Source organism: Pollicipes pollicipes, unplaced genomic scaffold, assembly GCF_011947565.3.
Source record: "Pollicipes pollicipes isolate AB1234 unplaced genomic scaffold, Ppol_2.1 Scaffold_7231;HRSCAF=8579_pilon_pilon_pilon, whole genome shotgun sequence".
In the NCBI taxonomy this organism is placed as follows: domain Eukaryota; kingdom Metazoa; phylum Arthropoda; class Thecostraca; order Pollicipedomorpha; family Pollicipedidae; genus Pollicipes; species Pollicipes pollicipes.
This window is the reverse complement of record NW_023597034.1, coordinates 16,924,863-16,947,205: the sequence shown is the minus strand read 5'-3', so window position 1 is coordinate 16,947,205 and position 22,343 is coordinate 16,924,863. Positions and strand designations below refer to the sequence as shown.

At 51.4% G+C, this 22,343-nt stretch overlaps 1 protein-coding gene across 1 annotated transcript; it reads left to right on the top strand.

Moving 5' to 3' along the window:
• Nucleotides 1-2,037: 2,037 nt before the first annotated feature.
• On the top strand, nucleotides 2,038-22,115 carry Rpn2 (Regulatory particle non-ATPase 2). The gene is made up of 18 exons (XM_037232973.1): nucleotides 2,038-2,150; nucleotides 4,363-4,440; nucleotides 4,771-4,888; nucleotides 5,555-5,724; nucleotides 6,137-6,345; nucleotides 9,298-9,510; nucleotides 10,366-10,575; nucleotides 11,084-11,310; nucleotides 11,634-11,724; nucleotides 13,482-13,643; nucleotides 14,187-14,310; nucleotides 14,534-14,647; nucleotides 16,540-16,706; nucleotides 18,829-18,994; nucleotides 19,591-19,721; nucleotides 20,185-20,550; nucleotides 21,051-21,221; nucleotides 21,771-22,115. The coding sequence occupies exons 2-18, from the start codon at nucleotides 4,422-4,424 to the stop codon at nucleotides 22,035-22,037; spliced, it is 2,925 nt and encodes a 974-aa protein (XP_037088868.1). The 5' UTR covers nucleotides 2,038-2,150; nucleotides 4,363-4,421; the 3' UTR covers nucleotides 22,038-22,115.
• The last annotated feature ends 228 nt before the right edge of the window (nucleotides 22,116-22,343 follow it).

The window sequence follows — 22,343 nt, the reverse complement described above, 5'->3', positions numbered from 1 at the left end:
TCCAGGGCTTCGCTCAAGGTTAGCACCGGTCTTCCATATAATTTATTCTGGAACTTCCTGTTTTCGCAGTAAGCCACCGCATACTCAAGCATGACTGCATCGCGCTGCTCGGAGTACTGGCAGCAGTCCGCTTGCATTCACAGCCGGGACACGAAAACCCCAAAACTCTCTCTGGCTTTCCTTCCGAAAACATGGAGCTGGGCTCGCTCGTAAGTGGTATTAACTTTCGCATCAAAGTGTGCCGTCAGCTTAGCCGTCCATCTGCTATTCTCGTCCGGAGCTGCTTCCGGTGCACTTGACAGTGTCCTGGCGAGCTCTTGGACTTCCAGTCCTAGCAGCGTGAGAGCCGTCGTGGCTGTCCGGGGGCTGGAGGTGATGTCTGACGCAAGCACATAAAATTCGCAACCCCGGAGCCGTCGCGCGAAGTCCTGGCCAACTCCATAACGCGACGGCATTGGTAAACCATGTGATTGGGCCATTTCAATTTCAGCAAAGCGCGGCGTGGCGGCGGCAGGGATTTCAGGGCGGCACGTGCCTCAAAAATGGTGCCGGCGGCGCCGGGCTACGCATTTCGAGCAGGGCAACTAAGTAAATAACTGGACATACTAAACTGGAAAGTAAGTGGACTGCGCTTACTTTCATCCCATCCTCGTCGCCAATTTGTTCCGTCCGTAACTGCTTTATTACCGGAACAAAGCGAACATAACCCGTAAGCGCACAAACACCTCCCGCTTCTGCTGCCTCGGCTGGTGTTACCTGCACACTCGCCGGCGAGCTGGCCGGCGCCAGCCGTAGAACGGCATTCAGCCCAGACTCCTGCTACTGAACACTAGGTCAATTGAATTTGTCCATTCAGTTGTTGTGTTGCCTTAGAAAGTATTTCAAGCATGCATCGTTTCATCCGACATTCCGTTGTTCCATCGGATTGAAAGATTCCCTTGAAACTGACTTAACCGAATCCATGGCCTGACTGTGACCTGCTGTACGTCAGCGATCTTACAAGGTACACGCGATCCGCTATTCACCTGTCTACAGTTGAGTAGCGGACCGATAGTGGATTGATAGTTGTCTGCAAAATTTGGCGCAGCTACGCCATCCCGTTCGGAAGCCATTCCGTAAAAACACTCGGGGGGGGGGGGGGTGATTTAACCCTCTACCCAAGCGCGTGCTTCAAGTGTGACTAACTCAGTCAGGTGCACTAAACTGGACATGATATCGCAGTTATGTTTTTGTTTGGTTGTCTTGACTGTGAAACAATTCGCAGAAGCCTTCTTTAAATGCTGTATAGTTTCGGGCTTCTATGTGAAATGTTCTACATGAACCCCAGAAGGTTTGGGGCCAAACTCGTGCATGGGGGAGAGCAAATTGAACATGGGGGGAGGGGGGGGGAGGGGGCGCGTTGCCCACCCAAAACGACGCAAATTGACACCCGCGGTAAGAAGACAGGCAACAGATTAGTAACCAGCCATAAACAAATGGAGCTTTAGAAGGTTCTGGACGTCTGCATGTCTTCTCCTTTACCTTTGGAAATCAAAGCAACATAATGTAGCAGCAGGCAACAACCGTTTGAGATACACGTCTAGCATGCCAAGGAACATAGAATGTGGGGTAAATGTGGCTATATGTGAGTTTTCACAGTAAGATATATCTAACTGTATCCTACCCAGAATAGTCATGGTATGAATATACCAGTTATACGAAATAACACACGCCCATGCCAGTAGAAAGTCTAGAGCCAATTGAAATACGTTAGCTGCACCCGGGTACGCCTTAGTTGTGTCGTTCGACCATATGTTTCCTGGCGGTCAGCTCTGTATACTTCCCTTACAAGCTTTTTTGTTCACAAGTCTTACAAATTTCAAGGTCAAATGGAATTATATATTCTTTTAAATTATTTAATCGAAAAACTATACGAGTGCATTGTTGATAAGGTGAAATAATGAGAGAACTTTTTATTGAAATACATGTTTTAGAGCTCTTGATTACTGACCGTGCGCCTTTATGTCTGAGCCACAAGTGCCTCAAAATTTGTGCATAGTAAGCGGCGAGTGATCGCGGAGCCGGGGGTGGCCAGCGGCTTGGACCGGTTCATTTTGCTGTAGCGGTATTGGGCGGTTCTTTGTGGACGGTGTTGCAGCAGATATCGTCGAGTGAGTGTTGGAGGGCTTAGTCGCGATAGTGTCTACAAAAGAAGACAGATTAGGGCGACGGGTCGAAAAAAACAGAGCCTTCGAACTTTGTGAGGCCGGCCTATATCTTTAGCATTCAGACCCTTGATTCGGACCTTCCTGGTGGATATGTGCAGGGGTGCTTTTGCGGAACAGGACATTGCTAAGTTTGACGGTGGCAGACAGGTCGGGCTAAAATTTACCCACTGGGCCGAGCATTTACGTGATCCAAACATATTTAAGTTGGAGTATGTTTGTGCTGGCTGACTGGGCCATATGATGCAGCATTTTCAGATTATTGTTCTTGAATTATTGGGTGTGGTATTCCTGCATGAGATAACCCTAACATCATAGTTTTTTAAATGTTTGCATTATATGTGTTGAAATTAGTGACCACCTGTGGTGCCCAGGAGTGCTGTGAGAACCTGTTTTTTTGTTGTTATGATTTAAGTTAAAACCTACAGGCAAAGTTTGTGAAGATAGTTTAAACTATGTTTCTTACTATCTGTGTGCTGCCATGTGATTCATTGTTTGTGTTGGTACCTGATGCTGCAATATTAAATTGTTCATCAACTGACATCTAAGAGACATCAGATCCAATAAAGAATTGATTAAAAGAGTGTACATGTACCAGTGCAATGATTGTGATCTTTACTACCCTAAAAAAGACAAGGTATATTGCTCTTTTGTAACAAATGGTACCTATTTTAAGTTATGCCCCTACTTCATAACACTGTAGCTCATTTTCTCAAACTATTGCATAAGGACTACAGCAGAACAATATAGCAATGGATGATGCATCCATGTACTGGGAGCTATACATCCTCACCCTGTGCAGTGTGCAGTGACAGCTTTTTTTTTTGGCGAACATGGTAATAGCAAATGGTGTCACTGTCCTAGTGAGGTGAACTTTTCATCAGGATTTCACACAAGCTGGCCTTTTCCTGTTCCTACCCCTATGCCTAGTCCTACTCCTACCACTAATCCTACCTGTACTCCTTTTGCCCCTATGCCCTTCTCTTGCGACTGCAATGGGGCTTCGCCAGATGCTCGACTGACCTGCCTGCCAATCATTGATCAACATCATTTTTTGATACTGCTGTACTGAGAACTCATAAGAACATTTTTATTTTGAGCCTAAGATTAGAAAATGCCACTGTTTTCTGATGATGGTTGACATGTTTTGGTCTTAAGAAGTCTTGTATAATGGTGTTATATAAATTGCCTTATTCTGGAAGTTGGTGTGTTGTTGGGATGTCAAATAAAATTATATAGTTTTGATTTTATTTTAAGCCATGCTTCACCTTACTTATGCACTAGTTATGTCAGACAAAATATCATCCTCATATTTATGCTGCTTAAAGGTCATTCAGCCTGTTGATCATAGTCACATTGAGCTCCTATTGAGGTAACCATACACATTCTCAAATTTGGGATGTGAAGGATATGAATGTCATGCATGGTGTTGTCCAGTATAAATTAAACCTCAATGTGAGGTGCTCAGATTGGTTAACATGATTAACTTGAGCTGACTGTGCTGGAGGCAGATGTCTGCCGGGAAAAAGGAAGCATGTTTGGAAAATAATAAACAGCATTTTATTGTACCAGTCCCTCTCCAGATATTGAAACTAAATCCTTAATCATGCTGATATATGATGGTGTACAATCTATTAAGGTAAATTACTGCTAAGCAACCTACTGCATGCAAAGTGATGCTGTGTTGTTACCTTTCTGATAGGATCAGGAAATCCTAACACAGCTGGATTATACTGATGTCACTGCAGGTATTTCCATAGAGGGTATACACCACTATGTCAACTTCAACAGGGCATACCATTCTAAACCTAGCATCATTCATATCAGCCAATAACATGGAGGCAAATATGTGGATGGCCAATTTTGTTTCATACTTAAGATTATAATTTTGTAGATCAATATGAGGTTAATACCATATCAATATTCATTAGCACAATGGATTGATGCATTCAACTATTAATTTTATATCTATAAATCAAGAGGGTTTGTGCCTGCTATGGTTTGTAAAGAAATTGTTATCAGAGACTTCTGTTTTAACCAGACTTATGCATCAGCAGAAATATGCTTCAGGAAGTTCATATGAAAATGATGGTATTACTGGTTTATGCATATGTAAAATGCTTAAATTACTAGGTACTGACCAGTGACTTTGTTCCAGAGCTGTATGCTGCAACCAGAAGGAACAGCCTTTTCAAGCTGTAATAAAAGTTAGTCATCATGAATATATCATCATCAGGTTAGTGAAGTTTTTAGTTGTATATTTTAGCAAATGTGTTTACAGAGAAGCCATGGCAGCCCAAAATATGTGGCCATTGTCAAGTTGATACTGATATCTGAAGTGAATGAAATATCTACTGAATTGTGCACAGATAGTTACCATCAGAAACTTGAAGGCTTAGAACCTGAAATATGTCATGTTGCATCATATGCCTTGTATGCACTATTCTCCAGTTTCATTGGTGTTGCCTCATTCACCTTGTATGCACTGTTCCCAGTGTGTTTGGCATGTGTTAATCATGTTTGGCATGGTTAATCAAGCTAAACCCTGACTCCTCCTCCCACCCAGCTGGTATCATCTCACTCCTGGAAGAGCCCATGCCAGAGCTGAAGGTGTTTGCTCTGAAGAAACTAGATCTCATTGTAGATGAGTTCTGGGCAGAAATCTCAGAGGCTATTGAGAAAATGTAAGTTGACAAAATACAACACATTTTGGATTGCACAATTTATCCAGACTTCATTAAATATAAACTTGCATTGCAGATTTGCATGACTCTTGTACTGAGTAACATTACATATGCAACATGGATAATTTGCTGGTGCTTCCTGTATTCAGAGTGTGGTTTGTTCAGTCTGGGGATTTAAGCATCTGTGAAGATGGGGAGGTCAAGAAAGCTGATTTGCTTGATTACTTAACAAGATACAACAATATTTGTGGCTGTACATCTGAGTAAGCTTCAGTTAAAGCAACATTGTTTTGCAATAAGTTGAACTTGGTATGAACCTGGCACCTAGGTTAGAGCCTAGATGAGCAGGAATCAAAGTTAGCTGTAGAAAATGACACACATTTTCAGTTCCATTAACTGCGGACAAGAAACACAAACTTTCAATGCCATTTCGAACCGAGATGTCATGTATCCCCTACTTCTATGTAGTTGTGTTGGCAGTTCATGCACCATGATAGGAAATCTGAGTGGACATATCAGCTGTACAATATAGTTTGCTTTGAGCCATGTATTACCATGTTTACCTGGTGTTGCATCTGACGTTCGGCCCATTATTATATTCATCGGCCGATGCAGTTGTTGTATGGCGCCATCACGTTCGTGCTGACGGCCGCCCCCTGCACGCAGCGAGATCCTGCACGAGGACAAAGGCTTCCCGGAGCGCCATTTGGCCGCACTGGTGGCCAGCAAAGTCTACTACCACCTGGGTTCGTTCGAGGACTCGCTGACATATGCGCTCGGCGCCGGAGACCTGTTCGACGTCAATGACAAGTCCCAGTATGTGGAGACCATCATTGGTGAGTGTTTTCATGCCAGCATGTCTGTCTGCTGGGAATGCCTGGAAAAGGATAGATGACAGTGGTGGTTGGTCATGTGGAGGCCTGTGAGAGTCGTTTGAATTATTTTCGTGGACTGCTCTGCTTGCATCATGCTGTGATGATGAATTAGTGAGGCAGCCGAGGGATGATGTAGATCAGAAATTTTCCAACCCCGAGATGGGATCATTTTAGGTCCTCAGCACATAGCTGCTGTCAACTTTGCAATGTTCAATGTGGTTTGAACCAAAACGGTGATGACCGGTGGCCAGACACTCGTAACAATTGCACCAGGCAAGACATTGAATATGTTTTCCGAGTGTCATTCCTACCTTCCAATAATTACATACCGGCATTATTGGACATGAGACATGAACCCCGTCGTCACCTGCAGCCAAATGTATCGACCACTACACCCAGCTGCGCGTTTCGAACGCCGAGGAGGCCGGCGAGGGCGACGGCCACCTGATCGATGCGCGCCTCGAGGGCATCGTGGACCGCATGCTCAGTCGCTGCTTCCAGGACGGCCAGTACCGCCAGGCGCTGGGCATCGCGCTCGAGACGCGCCGCATGGACGTCTTCCAGAAGGCCATCATGGACTCGGTGAGCGGACGCGGGACGTGGGGAGAAAGCTTGGTGTCGGCTGGAGGGAGTTGTGGAGCCTTCCTGCGCTGGTTGGCCAGTATTGGAATCTTAGCGCTTTGTTAGGAAAGTTAACCCTGATGAATCAATACTCAGAATTTTATGCTAGAAAGAATGAACAGCAAAGCTCTCCATGCACAAAACCCCTAGTTATGATGTCTATTAAGCGAGAGGTACCAAGACCCACACGTTTCACCAATTTCTATCGCCCAAGAAACCATCTCTAACGATTTTATTACCAGCACTCACCAACAATGCCTCATCCGTCCTCACCTCCACTCTTATCATAAACCTTGCAATCAAGCCTGGGTTGCCCTCTGCGCTTACTACACAACACCGTTTACGCCACGTCCGCATGAAGCTCGTGGACATTCGCGTCTCTACGTGCCGCAGTCGGGCCGCAGACGCCCCGGAAGCATCCCCCGGTACCCTTCACAGGCGGCCACGCTTTGGGTGGAAATTTCCCGCCTCTCTCGGGGTTGCCTCGGAGACGTCTCCACTCTCCGGACTCTCCGGCGCATGACTGGCTGTTGCATGGCATGGGGTGGCGCCAACACTGACGTCGCCAGTGAATTGTCCATCTGAAAAAAGTTGTGTGTGGAAGCGGAAAGTGGGCAATAATGCTGCGCATCAGACCAGGTTTCACCGACCCATCTGAGACCGAATGTGGTAGACAGCGAAGGATAACGAAACCCATGCTGATGGGTAGTTTATCAGCACATGGGGAGAATGGGGAGGAAGGATACAAACCGTGAGGTGTAAGACGAGGAGGTGCAGTGGAATCGCTGTAGGTACGTTATGGTCGCTGTCTGGCGCATTCGTGTACATAGATGAACATTTTGTTGTAGATTTCACAAAGAAGCCTCGGATATTTTGGGCACTGGACGGGACTCGATGTCTGGACCGCTGAAACTGCATTTGATGGAAAGCTAACAGAACAGAAAATTTGTCGTCTGGATGTTATGAGTTCAAGTGTCAAGTTGCGTAGGGAAAACGGTTTGTTTGCTTTTAATGAGAAATAGGTTGCTGAAAAATTTCGTGGAGACAAACTAGGGTTTTGAAATCCTGAGGTGGTACATTTTGTGTCCAAATTGGCATGCATCATTGTAGTCTAAATATGTATGTATATGCATCGGCGCCCATAAGGGGAGCTTGGTAGAACTGAGGGTTCACAGCATTCTATGATCCAAAGCCTAACACATGGCGATTTTGATTTGGGCTCAAAACAAATGTGGTTTTTAAGTATGTCTTTGTTTCTCTTTTAGTTTATGGAAGGCAATATTGGCCTAGAAAGTATTTGAAATACTTGTCTTCATATTTACTTTAAAGCTGTGATGGTGCAAATTTTACATTGGTCATACAATTGAAAGCCTGCGTTTCAGCAAAGCAGTGTTTGTTTTCAAAATTATTTTTTTATCTTTAATTTTTATGTCGGTTCCAATCTTTCAAACCCAGATGCATAGTCGAGCAGGGGTGCCAAATGGATGTTAACGTGTCCTATGCTTCAGAAGGTTGGCCCACACCTGACGGAAAGTTATTCTCAACAACGGAAGTTGTCTTTTGTCGTGGGTCAGGCCATAAGGGCCAACAAATCAGCAATTTTGGCTGAACTTTCTGTTATGAGTTATTCGGGTTCGGTTCTGGTTGTAAGGAAGGAAGGGGCTGGAACCTAACCTTGAAGGGCATAGGCTCTCTTACTAAAGTTCGGATGGGAATGTTCTCTCAATCTCCCTGCGACTGTACCCATAACTTTGCTAAATGTTTTGGGAAAGAGATGACAGTGTGGGAAGATCAATGTTCAGGTAGCATGCAGGCCCAAAGGATAATCTCTCCAACGCTTTAAGCTGTAACTGGGCAGATCAATAGCAAAAAGAGTGCTCTTTAGACAGCTGAATGGGTAGAAGGGTTAGTGGCTTTTTCATGTTTGTGTAATGGGCTTTAAATTCAAAGCTTGTTAAATGAGTTGAATCGAGACATTTACGAGTGATGTTTATGTACACAACGAAACTTAGTTGACCCAACAAAACTAGTTGTAGCGGTTGTTGGTAAATAAAACACAAAGAAAGCTATGCAAAGCCACGTTTGTTAAGAGACGCTAAAGCTAACATACAAACACGTTCTTTTTCTCCACCTGGGATATGCAAGCGGATAAAAACTTCATCTCCGACCTAGTTCGCGAAGCTGCAACCCTGAATTGCAAAATAAGATTCCCACTCTGGTTGACGTTCTCTTGGAGCCGCGGGCGACTCGTGATTCGATGTGCAGTACTGTGCAACTGTGAAATGCTTGTTCCGGTTGAACTTGGTGGTATTGCCAGCACTCTCAAACTTGTTACTGAGAATAGGGTTACGCCTTGCTGTGTTAGCAATTTGTGAATCATTGTGTGGCGGTGGTTTCACCGTGCTGTACTGTCAGTGGCGCCATGTTCGATTGTGGCACTGTTCCTCAGGACGATGTTAAACGTAACTGGCATGACCTCTGACCTCCCTGCTGACCGCTGACAACTGGCGTCGCTATCCCTGACCTCTGACCTCTTCACTGACCAATGGACCTAACTGGCGTCACTAGCCCTGACCTCCTACGTTCTCATTGACCAGCTGACCTAACTGACGTCGCTAGCCCTGACCTCTGATCTCTCAACTGACCAGCGGACCTAACTGGCATTGCTAGTCCTGACCTCTGACCTTTCCACTGACCAAGTGACTTAACTGGTGTCGCTAGCCCTGACTTGTGACCTCTTCAGTGACCAAGCGACCTAACTGGTGTTGCCATCCCTGACCTCTGACCTCCCGTTGACCAGACGACCTAACTGGCGTCGCTAACCCTGACCTCTCCACTGACCAGCTGACCTAAGTGGCGTCGCTAGTGCTGACCTCAGTCCTCCCCATTGACCAGCTGACCTCTGTCCGGCAGGACGACGTGGCCGGCATGCTGCAGTACGCCTTCACGGTGGCCATGTCGCTGATCCAGAACAGACAGTTCCGTAACGCGGTGTTACGCGCGCTGGTCGACCTCTACCGCAACCTGGCCACGCCCGACTACGTCAACATGTGTCAGTGCCTGATCTTCCTGGACGACCCTAGCGCTGTGGCCCAGGTGCTGGAGCGGCTGATCCGCGGCACGCAGGTCAGTAGACACAATGGCGAGGCCCCGGGACGACCAGTAACGGGAGACGTGTTGGTGCTTCGTGGGGAATACGACGGCTCGCTGCGGTGGGTGCCGAGGCCGGTCTGGGTTATGGCACAGGTCTTAGATGGGCTGCGCCATAGCACTTTGTGCGGGTTTGTTTTGTTCCGGTGTCTTCTTTTTGCAAGTTATTTCGAGTGTTGCGTATTATAGCTGCAACTTGTTCCACACACCCCATCACCGAAGTCGTACCGTGCAGTCCAATGGATGATCTTAATTCCGCCCTTTCGCCAGACAGGAATGCGAAGAGCTTTACGTGCCGCACAATGCTGCGATGCGGTCGCCCCGGGCCTGGGTCGTTCTCGTTGGGCAGTTGCCAGCTGACCTTTCCATGCCAGTCGGGCCATTCAATGTATTCGCTCAGAGATCAGTGCCATTGCCACCGGATTCGGAGTGCAGTATCTTTCCCCAACCACGTATATTTTGGGCATGGTGTCAAAATGTGTAGGGATTAGTACTGATTGGTCGAAGATATCAGCCAAATGACGTTCAAGAAGTGTCATTACGTAGTGTTGCTCCAGTGTTACCTGTCGGTATAAAGATTACCCACTTAGAATTCAGGACTTGAAATTAGGTTTTCGTCGGACATGTTATCTGTTAGGTTTCTTTCCCATGTAATGTCCTGTTTTTTAGGGATGCGTTATTAGCCTGTACTTATGTTTGTCTTTGTGTTTACTTTTTGTCATTAATTCACCATGTAGGTGTCACCAGCTGTGTGAAAGGGCTGGACCATGGCGCTTTCTGCCCTGTCTCGCCAGCATACCGCCTGACTTCGTTCCCCCGCGATGCCCGCAGGACAGCGCACTGATGGGCTATCAGATCGCGTTCGACCTGTACGACTCGGCGACGCAGCAGTTCGTGGGCCGGGTGCTGCAGGCTCTGCGGGTGACGGCGCCGCTGCCGGCGCTGCTTGCCGGCCCGGTAACAGCTGCCGCGCCGGCCGAGCACGCGGCCGACCGGGCCGAGCAGCCCGGCGACGCGCGGCCCCAGACGGCCGATCAGCTGGTGAGCGCTGGCGGGGAGGGACCGGAGACTGAGGGCGTCCGGTCGGCTGTGACGTGCGAGCAGGCCTAGGCTGATCATGTGTCAGTGAAGGAGAGGCATGGCCGCATGGCCCTGCTCCGCCGCCCTCCCTCTTGATGACACGAAGGAACACAACACTAGTCCACCGATTGTTAAGATGTCGCACAACTAGTCCTGGAGAACAGTATCTTTTCAGATGATATTGATTATGTTGTGTGTCTGCCTCAACTGCTATGTGAAACTTTCATTCTTTCATTTTCATTGTCTCAGAGTTTCTGTAGCCGAGGTTGTGCACCTGAATGCATCCATTCCGCAGGTCACGTTGTGTCTCAATGACACTCGTGCGCGCGCGCGGTTTACACGCAGCACAGAGCCTGGCGACGACGAGCGTGCCAGTGTGCCCTCTGACCGGGCTCCAGTAATACTGCCGCAGGCTTGAGCCGCGGTACTCACCGTGGCAGCCGTGCCTGACGTACTGCGCCGCCGCCAGTCGGAACGGGACCAGCAGGTGCAGAAGCACTACGAGCGTCTGACCACCATCCTGGCCGGCGACGTGGCCATCCAGCTGCACCTGCAGTTCCTCATCCGTGGAAATCACACGGACCTGATGATTCTGAAGCAGGTCAAGGACACGGTGCGCGCGTCCGTCTGCCACACTGCCCTGGTGGTGGCGCACGGCTATATGCAGTGTGGCACCACCAGCGACCAGTTCCTCAGGTTGGTGGCAGTCGCGGACGAGTCTGGCGTGCCCAGCTCAGCTGCTGAGATGGCCTTGACTGTGGAGCGGTTTACGTTGCCACTGGTGTGTCCAGTAGTGCTTTCTTCTATGTTAGCATATAGTTGTTGTTTTGTTGTCCAAGAGCATGTCGGACAAATACGCGACGAACTGCCGGCGTCATCTGAACGCCCCGATTCATAGAAGTATAATATTTTTCTTTTGAACCTCACCGACCAATCTAGTGGCCAGGCATAGCGTCTTGATGTAGGCTTGTTCCGTGTCACTTCTGTGCGACTGCTGTGACGTCAGCCGTAATTTGCAGGGATAACCTGGACTGGCTGTCTCGGGCATACAGCTGGGCCAAAATGTCGGCCACAGCGTCACTGGGCGTCATCCACAAGGGTCACGAGAAGGTGGGTTGAAGCAGAAGCATAGCACGGCATCGCTCACACAGGCTTGTGGATGCTGCGCACTCTGCGTGACGAAGCCTCGGGCCACATGTTACACAGGACATACTAGGTTCCAACAACAGCAGCCCTATTCCCCATGTCTAACAGCACTGTCTCTTGTCAACCGCCCATTTTAGCTAACAACGTTCCTTCGCCCAACAATTGAATGTCACGTGGGATATGTATTGCCAATGCAAGTTATGGGTGCAATGTGATGATCCTTATAAGAGCGCTGATGATGCGTTCTCCACCGAGCTACGCTTAGCTCAGTCGAGCATCAGACTGGCGTCCAGCGTATGGGAGTTAGCTGATGCGGTGCCGGTGAGCGTCACATCTGGCGCTGATCATGCTTACCGTAGGTATACAGTATCGCTACATTGTTACTATATCCATCGTTATATCCCCCCTGACTATTAACTCATTTTGTGAAACTACGCCCTTGGTGTGATGCATGCCTACCGATCTCCGGACCCCCCCCCCCCCCTCCCCCCTGGAGAAAATTGTGGCTGCGCCACTGTTCGGAAGGCATGCTAAATGACGAAGAAAACCGGAAATAATGGAAGAGCAAAAGGGGTACCCGCCACCATCCCTATAAAAATCTGACGTGAACCTTGTTGCGCTGCAGGAAGATAAGTGAGATAAAATACCCCCCCCCCCCCCCCATCTACCAAGAGGATATGCCGGGACTGGCTGTCAAGCGCAATTGGCTGCCACACAACAGTGAGGTCGCATTCAGTTGTAGAATTGTCAGTGCAGGTGTGCCATTGGCATCGCAATTGTCAATTGTGTTTATAACCGGAGTGCCAGTAAAAAAAACATGGTACCAGCGTGCACAAAGTGTAGGTATTGATTAACTCGAGGTTTTCTCTGCACGGGCACTTCTACTGATCTTAAATGGCGGAGGCGCGAGAACCATCGCGTCATTGGGGGGGGGGGGGGGGAGCTTTGGGGGCTCAAGTCCCTTCTCCCGCGAGAATTGTGAAAATTTAGCACTAGGCTTACGGTTGTACCAGGAAAAATCCGACTTCATTGCCTCTTAGCCGCCAATTTTGGGGAACATTCCTCACTCACTCCCGGCATGAAGGTGCAGACCGCCTGCAGAAACTCATATGAAAGGTTTCAGATGAATAGGTAGTCTGCAGATTAGAACATTTTTCACCTAATTAACGCGACTGCAACGCTTCAGATATTTTCCTACCAACGCACGCAACGCACCGCAACTCAAAGTTTCGCGTGCGACGAGTCAAATTCCAGCAGCAGAAACCGGCACGCCTAAAACGTTGTCTCACCATGGGAACGAGAGTGTTCAACCTCATTTCCTACAAATACTAGCTTTCATTATGGCAGAAACATATGATGAAAAATGAGTTAGTAGGGCTGAATCCTACATGTACTGTTTGTGGATGCTTGTCTGCTTGCCAAGTTGCCATGCCTCAACCGTGAGAGGAATTAGAGGGCGTGATGGGCGCCGGCGCAGGACGCCATTACTGTTGGCTGTTGACGAACGTAGGGCTGCGGGTAAGCCATACACTGGTGTGTCGAGCTGCCCGTAGTTCGCCTGGTGTACCCTAATCTGTCGTTTTTGCTTACGAGTCTAGACCATTTTACAGTGGATGCCCCTCTTTGGGATTGCAGACGTCTGCTAGTAATTTAACATGGATGTTGCCAATCGTGGTATCATATATCAATGATGCTAACACTGCTGATGGCGTCGCCGACAGGAAGCGCTGGGTCTTATGCAGGCGTACCTGCCGAAAGACGCGGCCGGCAGCTCGGGCTACACAGAGGGCGGCGCTCTGTACGCGCTCGGCCTGATCCATGTCAACCATGGCGCCGCCATCATCGACTACCTGGTGCAGCAGCTCAAGGAGGCCAACAATGAGGTGCGTCAGTGGGGAGCACGACGTCACGGAGGGAGAAAGTGCCTGAAGGAAAAGAGAGCTGAAGGCAGCTGGGAACAGAGACAGAGAGCGCTGGAGTGTAGCAACGCGGTGGGAAGAAGAAACAGAGAACAAGGAGCGATATCGGAGCAGAACGACACATGCATAGCTGGGCGGCGGAATGTCCACGGGGTCACAGGTCGTTGTGGTGGATCCTAGAGAAGAGAGTTTGCGTGCCCTCGATTTTGTTGTTACTTCCCGATTTTATGACATTATGCGGCGGAATGTCCCCGGGATCAGAGGCCGTTGTGGTGGATCCTAGAGAAGAGAGTTTGCGTGCCCTCGATTTTGTTGTTACTTCTCGATTTTGTATCTGAAAACTAAGATAAGCCCTAACAAAAGGGGAGGGGGCTCTGCCCCGGATCTTAACCTGGGTGGTGTGGGGGGGGGGGGGGGCGGACACCCCTCCTGCCTCCCCCCCCCCCCGCCGCCGTTGCCATGCCTATGTCATGTGCTATAGGAGCTGACGCCTCCGTGCGTCGGCAGGTGGTGCGGCATGGCGGCTGTCTGGGCGTGGGTCTGGCCGCCATGGGCACGCACCGGGCCGATATCTACGAACAGCTCAAACTCAATCTGTACCAGGACGACGCCGTCACCGGAGAGGCAGCCGGTGAGTGGCAGTGCCCGAGTGTGCCGTGGTTACCGACCTGAAGACGTTAACGTTGTTCGTCACCTGCAGATTAGGCCACTCTTTATGCGCACCAGATGTACTGTGTAATATGCAGTGGGAGGCTATCGGCCAAGCGCGTGTCCGTCAGTCCTCGCCAAAATGTCACGTTGTGATGCTTCGCCTTCGTGCATGACTGATAGAACCGGCATGTATTCCTAACCAGGTATCGCGATGGGTCTGGTCATGCTGGGTTCCAAGTCGGCGCAGGCGATTGAGGACATGGTGGCGTACTCGCAGGAGACGCAGCACGAGAAGATCCTGCGCGGCCTGGCCGTCGGTGAGTGACACTTGGCTGCGGGTGCCGGTGGCGCAGTGGCTTAGGCGCGCGTCTGGGAAACCAGAGGTGCGGGGTTCGATTGCCCGCGGTGCCCGCCTTTCGTGCCAGGGTGAGGCAAGCGACGCCGTATCACCTCAGTAGCCGCGTGGTACTTAGTCTCCATTACGAACAACAACACGTGGTCCCGTCCGGTCTGTATGTCGGGCGACACGTACGCGTTGACATGCGGCTCGCAGGGATAGAGTCGGCCCCGCTGGTGGCTCCTCTACCAACATGTCTAAAGCTTGGACTTGCGAGACACGGTAATACGTTCTATGGGGGTGCGTGTCGCGATGTGTCGCAGGAAATCAGTGATCGCAGCAAGTTGAAGGTTAAATCTATGGGACTCTCGTCTTCGTGGTCGTGAGAAAGAGCGTCTCCGCCAAGTCACGTTTTAGCATGGTGATAATGCATGATGAAATAATGCTAAGGTGGAGGACGTGCACGACATCCAGCGTCTACTGATGCCTTTTTGTCCATCAGGATTTCGGCTCGAAATCGTTTGAAACGTGCGCTTGCTTCTGACTGGGTAGCTCCTCACGTTGCTGTGTCACATATGACGATTGAATTTGCATACAGAACTGCGCACAACGGCGCGTCCCCAGTGTTGCTTCAGTATGGACCGTCGCTTCTCAAGTCTGTCTTCATGGAGTCATCTAGGAAGTTGTGATCGGCACCGCTCTCAGTCCCCCCCCCCCTGGCGTTTTGATTGGCCCCACTCTCAGCCCCCCTCCGCGGTGTTATGATAAGCCCTACTTTTAGCCCCCCCCCCTGGTGTTATGATTGGCCCCACTCTCAGCCCTCCTCCGCGGTGTTATGATGGGCCCTACTTTTAGCCCCCCCCGCCCCTCCCCCTCTCCGGCGTTATGATTGGCACCACTCTCAGCCCCCACCCCCCCCCCCCTCCGCGGTGTTATGATTGGCACCACTCTCAGCCCCCCCCCCTGCCCCTCCCCGGCGTTATGATTGGCACCACTCTCAGCCCCCTCCCCCTCCGCGGTGTTATGATTGGCACCACTCTCAGCACCCCCCCCCCCCCCTGCCCCTCCCCGGCGTTATGATTGGCACCACTCTCAGCCCCCCTCCCCCTCCCCGGCGTTATGATTGGCACCACTCTCAGCCCCCCTCCCTCCCCCTCCCCCGGCGTCATGATTGGCACCACTTTCAGCCCCCTCCCTCCCCCTCCCCGGCGTCATGATTGGCACCACTCTCAGCCCCCTCCCCCTCCCCGGCGTTATGATTGGCACCACTCTCAGCCCCCCTCCCCCTCCCCGGCGTTATGATTGGCACCACTCTCAGCCCCCCTCCCCGGCGTCATGATTGGCACCACTCTCAGCCCCCTCCCCGGCGTCATGATTGGCACCACTCTCAGCCCCCTCCCCCTCCCCGGCGTCATGATTGGCACCACTCTCAGCCCCCCTCCCCGGCGTCATGATTGGCACCACTCTCAGCCCCTCCCCCTCCCCGGCGTCATGATTGGCACCACTCTCAGCCCCCCTCCCCGGCGTCATGATTGGCACCACTCTCAGCCCCCCCCCCCTGCCCCTCCCCGACGTTATGATTGGCACCACTCTCAGCCCCCCTCCCCCTCCCCGGCGTTATGATTGGCACCACTCTCAGCCCCCCTCCCTCCCCCTCCCCGGCGTCATGATTGGCACCACTCTCAGCCCCCTCCCCCTCCCCGGCGTTATGATTGGCACCACTCTCAGCCCCCCTCCCCGGCGTCATGATTGGCACCACTCTCAGCCCCCCTCCCCGGCGTCATGATTGGCACCACTCTCAGCCCCCCTCCCCCTCCCCGGCGTTATGATTGGCACCACTCTCAGCCCCCCCTCCCCCCGCCTCCCCGACAGGCATTGCGCTGACGATGTACGAGCGTCTGGAGGAGGCGGACACGCTCATCACGAGCCTGTGTTCCGACAAGGACCCCATCCTGCGTCGCAGCGGCATGTACACGGTGGCCATGGCCTACTGCGGTACCGGCAACAACCAGGCCATCCGACGTCTGCTGCACGTTGCCGTAAGTTGGCGTGTGGCCGGGCCGAACGGTGGTGGAAGGACACGTTTGTCGTTTGTCTATGGGTAAGCCTGCGACGTAACAGTGTGACGGGTGGTTTGCTTCACTGATCGGGTTCTGATCATCCACTCAGCGCAGCCCAGCAGGGCGATTTAATAGCCTCTTGATACACGTTCGTTTAAGATTTTACGGAAAATTGGCACCGGAGATCATCTGATGCGTATAATTCTTCGAACACGACATTAACTCCCTCTGACTAACGGGTCACCAGATATGCCTGTGGCGTTTTCATAACTGGAGTTGACATTGGTGCGTTTATGGCGTCGTGTCACCTGTAATAATGGATGTAATGTCAACGTATTTATTCAGTTGTATAATTTTCTATTTATGTTCTGGACTGCGAATATTCATACAATGGAAGTAAAAAAATTCATCTCAGTCACCGTGGAAAGAAGTAAACTGATGACTCAAGTCAAAGGCTATCTTTTCAGCGTGCGTAATATCCGTTTTTAACTTTTTATGCGTCAGATGATGCTTATCACGTGTTGTTTTTCCAAAACAAACATAATATCAGAGGGTGCGAGTGCCAATAGCCTCACCGTGGCTCAAAACACGGCCTGCTTCACTCATTTCCACATTCGGACGTCACGGACATGGGACGCTTTTCTGCCAGCTGCTGCTCAACAAGATTATGCGAATTGCAGCTCTAATGTATTTGCAAATGCCTATATTTTGTTACAAATCGGTACCAGGGACCAGGGATTATGTCATGCATCAGATCCACCATGTCGTTGCCCAATGTTGCACAAAGTCGCCGCAAAGTCGCCGACGTTTTAAACCACCTCCATAAATGTGCAGCGGTCTGTGGACACATGTTGGCTATGTCGAGGTACGGGGATGATGTCTTTCATAATTTTGTGTTGCTACAACATTCAGAACATATCTAATTTTTAGGTACGTTTTACAAATATGTCGAGCCATATTTTGCAACTCGTTGGCCGGGCAGTACTGATATCGTGGCCAGGCAGTAATATATGATGTTGTCAATCACCCTGCTTTGTACTGTACCACATGAGAACACATTCGTCCAGTCCTCCAGTAAACTGAGTCAGCGTCACCTGTCTGTACTCGGGCCTACTGAAGCCGGCGCACGTGCGCCCACGGGGGTGTGACACTGGACACCTAGTATGCGGCGACAGTAACGACGAGAGTCGCACGGAACCGGTGTCCGGGGCCGTTGTCGGTGCTGCAGCGTTGCACTGCATGATCAACCAGACCTGATTTCGTAGCATTCATATTACCTTCGTATCCCTATTAGTGCTGCAGCGGTCAGCTCGATCAGCGTTACGTCAAGCCTTACGAATAACCTCGACTCTAGATATCGTCACGTTTAGGTCGGGCAGAGTTACTATGGGAGCTGGTAGACGAAAATCCCATTCGGCGGCGTCCGAATTCCAAAAGTAGTGAAAGGGCCATGTTTTGAGCCATTGGAAAGTTGTGTAGACGCTCGTGCCCTCGATAATTAAGCGTATTTGCGAAGACCACATACGAAAGTATGCGCTTCTCTGCAGATGAAAGTTAAGAGCGGGCATTATGCCAAGCTGGATCGATGACCTTTGACCTAGCTCACCAGGTCACTCCTTCCAAATTAACCTGGGTTATTTTCACAGTTTTCTGGTACACCTCTGTGATCTCTAAGATATATTTGTTTATCATATATCATGTATTGTTATTGGTACTACGGCGCCATGAACATACCAACGTCATTTTAAGTTACGAAAACGCCTGAGGGCATATCTCGTGCTCCTAAGTTAAAGGGGCCTGACACTGGGTCCGACGTATTTCACGCATCAGATAACTCCTGCCACCAATTTTCAGTCTGGGTCTGGGACACGGTCTGGGACACGACCGTGTCAGTCGTGCTGCGCAGGGTGGGTAAACACCCGCTGCGAGTTCTGGGTAAACAGTCGTGACTGGCTGATTGGTGCAAGCTCATCCAGACTGTGGAAGCAATAGTTTTTATTTGTTTTGTTATTGCTTTTTGCAGAGGTAGTTGCCGTGACGCGGCCCTCGCTCGCCGCCAGCCGGCACCCTCTGACGCCTGTCCTACTTTCACTCGCCTCAGGTTTCGGACGTGAACGACGACGTGCGCCGGGCGGCCGTGATAGCCATCGGATTCCTGCTGTTTCACAACCCGGAGCAGTGTCCATCGGTGGTGTCGCTCCTCTCCGAGTCGTACAACCCGCATGTCCGCTACGGCGCCGCCATGGCCCTGGGCGTTGCGTGCGCAGGTCAGCGATCACAGCCTCTGCTTCACCGAAGCGGGGGGGGGGGGGGGGGCAGGGAAGGAGCAGAGAGGCTGCAAGGTGTAGTCGACGTCGTTAGGTCGCACCGCGGCAGGTGGCGCTGGCGAATGATTTTCCGTGAATTGCTGTGGCACCATTTCTTACTTTCGTTCTTACAATCACTATAGTTTTTCCTTTTGTGTTTGAATTGTATCTAATACAAGATAGTGTCCTTTGGGTAATTTGCTGCCCATTCAATCAGCGAAAGATCCAGGTACTTTATAAATCTGTGAATAAGTGTTGTATGTGAGATTCGCAGGAAGCAGCCTTCATTGATGCCATCATAGCATTCATGCCCATTGTCTGATTTGTTCATTCCATTATGTCCATCATTTTGGCATATCAATGATGTCCATCGAAATATCTCGCGAAGAAAGACACGACCTAAGTATGCGTTACAATGCTTTAGCGTGCGTCTCTTCGCTATATGATACACGATATGCATCTCTCACCATCTCTGGCGTATCTAATGCGCCGCTGGTGGTCGCCCCCATTGCTGAGTGTCTGCCGGTGACCGATGACAAATGGACAAACGTCCCCAGGGACCGGCTCCAAGGAGGCGCTGTACCTGCTAGAGCCCATGTGCTACGACCTGGTCAACTACGTGCGTCAGGGCGCGCTGATCGCGAGCGCGCTGGTGCTGATCCAGCAGACTGAGCAGACCTGTCCCAAGGTGAGGCGGACCAGACGGGCGCCGCGCCGCTCGGCCCCACCGCTCGCTGCTGCGCGGGCGGAGCGGGCTGACAGATCGTGTAGAGGCGAACTTGACTGCCATTGCTGTCCCTTTGGTGCGCTTCTAGTTTTTGCCGCTGTTGGTCCGGTTTTAATTCCCAATTTGGTGACTCATGTCTAAACTTTGCTGCTTTACATGGCCTGCGTCACGTGGAGACGCGTCCACCCAGTCCACCCTGAACTTTACATTGCGCCTATAGCGGCGCATGGAAAGGAGCGCGTTTAAAAGCCACAGATGTCTGTTCAACGTTTGGCCCTTGGCCGAGGCAGTGCCGTGATGTGTGTGCTTGCTGCTTTCTAGCGACAGTGGAGCATGCCACTGGAGCCGCGTGTTGTTAGCTCGGGTTGCTGTGCCCGACATTGTCTGCTGCATCGCCACTGAAGCGTCACCTCTCCGCGGACAGGTGAAGGACTTCCGCCAGTTGTACACCAAGGTGGTGTCGGACAAGCACGAGGACGTGATGGCCAAGCTGGGCGCCATCCTGGCCAAGGGCATCATCGACGCCGGCGGCCGCAACGTGACGGTGGCGCTGCAGTCGCGTACCGGCCACAACAACATGGCCGCCGTGGTCGGCATGCTGGTGTTCACGCAGTACTGGTTCTGGTACCCACTGGCGCACTTCCTCTGCCTGGCGTTCACGCCCACCTGCCTGGTGGGGCTCAACGCCGACCTGCGGATGCCGCAGATGGAGGTCCGCTCCAATGCTCGGCCCAGCATGTACGCCTATCCGCCGCCCATCGAAGAGCGCAAGCGCGAGGACAGGGAAAAGGTGGGCGTCCCTCCCTCCGCCCCGCCTGTGCGCCCACATGCGGAGAGGGATAAGGATGGCGGAGTATGCTATGTTTGTGTTGGACGTTGCTGTCGCTGCCTGGGCAATATTGTGTCGGGCTGGAATGCTATCGATTGTGAAAACTACACTTGGTCGAGGAAATTCGTGGTGGTCATTGGCAGTATCTGGGTAATGATTTTCAGAAAGCCGTTTCGATCAGGCGTGGTCAGGTTTTAGTCGTAGCCCACCAGGGCTTGGGACCACAGTCCATTGTATCAGCCTTGCTGAGTGTGTTGTCTACGACATTTGCACCTTTAAATCGCCTTGATCTGAGCCTAGGACCGGTTCAGTTCAGCCTATTCGGGTTGAGTTCGGCCTGACGCTGCCGTCACCTTACGCTATTGAACCGAACGCGGCTGACTCAACGACAGATCATGCTTGCCGCCCCGCACTCCATCTGGTCGGTCAGCGGCCGTGACGTTTGCCGTCTGCACCGCCAGGTGGCCACGGCCGTGCTCTCGATCACGGCGCGAGCCAAACGGAAGGAGGCCGAGAAGAAGAAGGACGACAAACCCGAGAAGATGGACGTGGACGATGACACCAAGAAGGACGCCGGCCAGGAGAAGGACAAGAAGGATAAGCAGGAAACGGAGAAGGACGAGAAGGAGAAGGTGTGGCGAGGATGGGACTCAACAGGACGTGCTCTGTAACCGCTTGCTGTTGCGTTGGTCCAGCGGTGGGCTATTGGGGAGGGCTGTGACCCCACGAAGTCTCAGTCACAGAAACATTGGCCCACAGGATACAAATTAGGCCTTGGAAATTGGTTGACTCATTCCCCGAAATAGCCAGCCAGGTTTTTCCCCGACATTGGCTCGCTGTTTTCTCTAAGTTTAGGGGAGGAGTGGAGCCTCCAGCAAAATAGGCAGCTACACCCCGGAGTCGGGTGGGAACTGTTTGCAGAGCCCGTGCATATATGTTCAGTGTAGAACATTAACAAAACTCCATAAAGGTAACAAACGGCGGCTGTCAGGCGCCGTGCTTGTAAGGTTGTGTACCACAGTAAGGCGCGTCCGGGAAGTGGAACACGTGGATCATCCGAATTCAGACAAGTGCCTCGTGTTTTGTGCCAGCTAGCCAGGGTTGCACGGCTGCAAAAGTGAGCAGCAGCCGCTGTCCGTCCCTGACCTGTTCACATTTGACCTGTTCACATCTCCCGGCAGGCGGACGCCAAGAAAAAAGAAGAGCCGGCGTTCGAGATGCTCTCCAACCCAGCGCGCGTGCTGCGCCACCAGCTGCGCGTGGTTCAGCCAGTCGAAGGCAGCCGCTACCAGACTGTGAAGGACCTGCGCGCCGGCGGCATCCTGATGGTGCGCGACACGGGCGCCGGCGCCCAGCAACTGGTCGACTGGGTGGTAGCGCACGGGCCACAGAAGGAGCCCGAGGAGGCCGAGCCCGAGCCTCCCGAGCCTTTCGATTACGAGGAGTAGGCGGAGGTGCGCGCGCGTACTGCCCGCCCACTCGCAAACATTCGTTTATAAGTAATACATCTGACTCTGTGGTAGCGAGTGGTGTCTTTGAGGGTAGGGTGAATGGGACGACGAGCGGGCGATATGAAGCGATGTGCACGGCTGACTGGGCTAAGGGCATTTACCAGGAGTCCGGAGGGGTGTTCAGCCAGCATCCTGGTGCGCCTGTGCATGGAGCGTTTGAACTGGAAAGCCTTCCTCACGACTTTATCAGTGGTTCAAGAAGGCTCACGTTGTGCTAGCTTCTGTTTTCAGTAACTTGCTCCC

Coding starts and splice junctions, on each gene's coding strand:
- Rpn2 (XM_037232973.1), top strand. Junction 4,889..5,554: donor TCAGAGGCTATTGAGAAAAT/GTAAGTTGACAA, acceptor CCCTGCACGCAG/CGAGATCCTGCACGAGGACA. Junction 11,311..11,633: donor ACCAGCGACCAGTTCCTCAG/GTTGGTGGCAGT, acceptor CGTAATTTGCAG/GGATAACCTGGACTGGCTGT.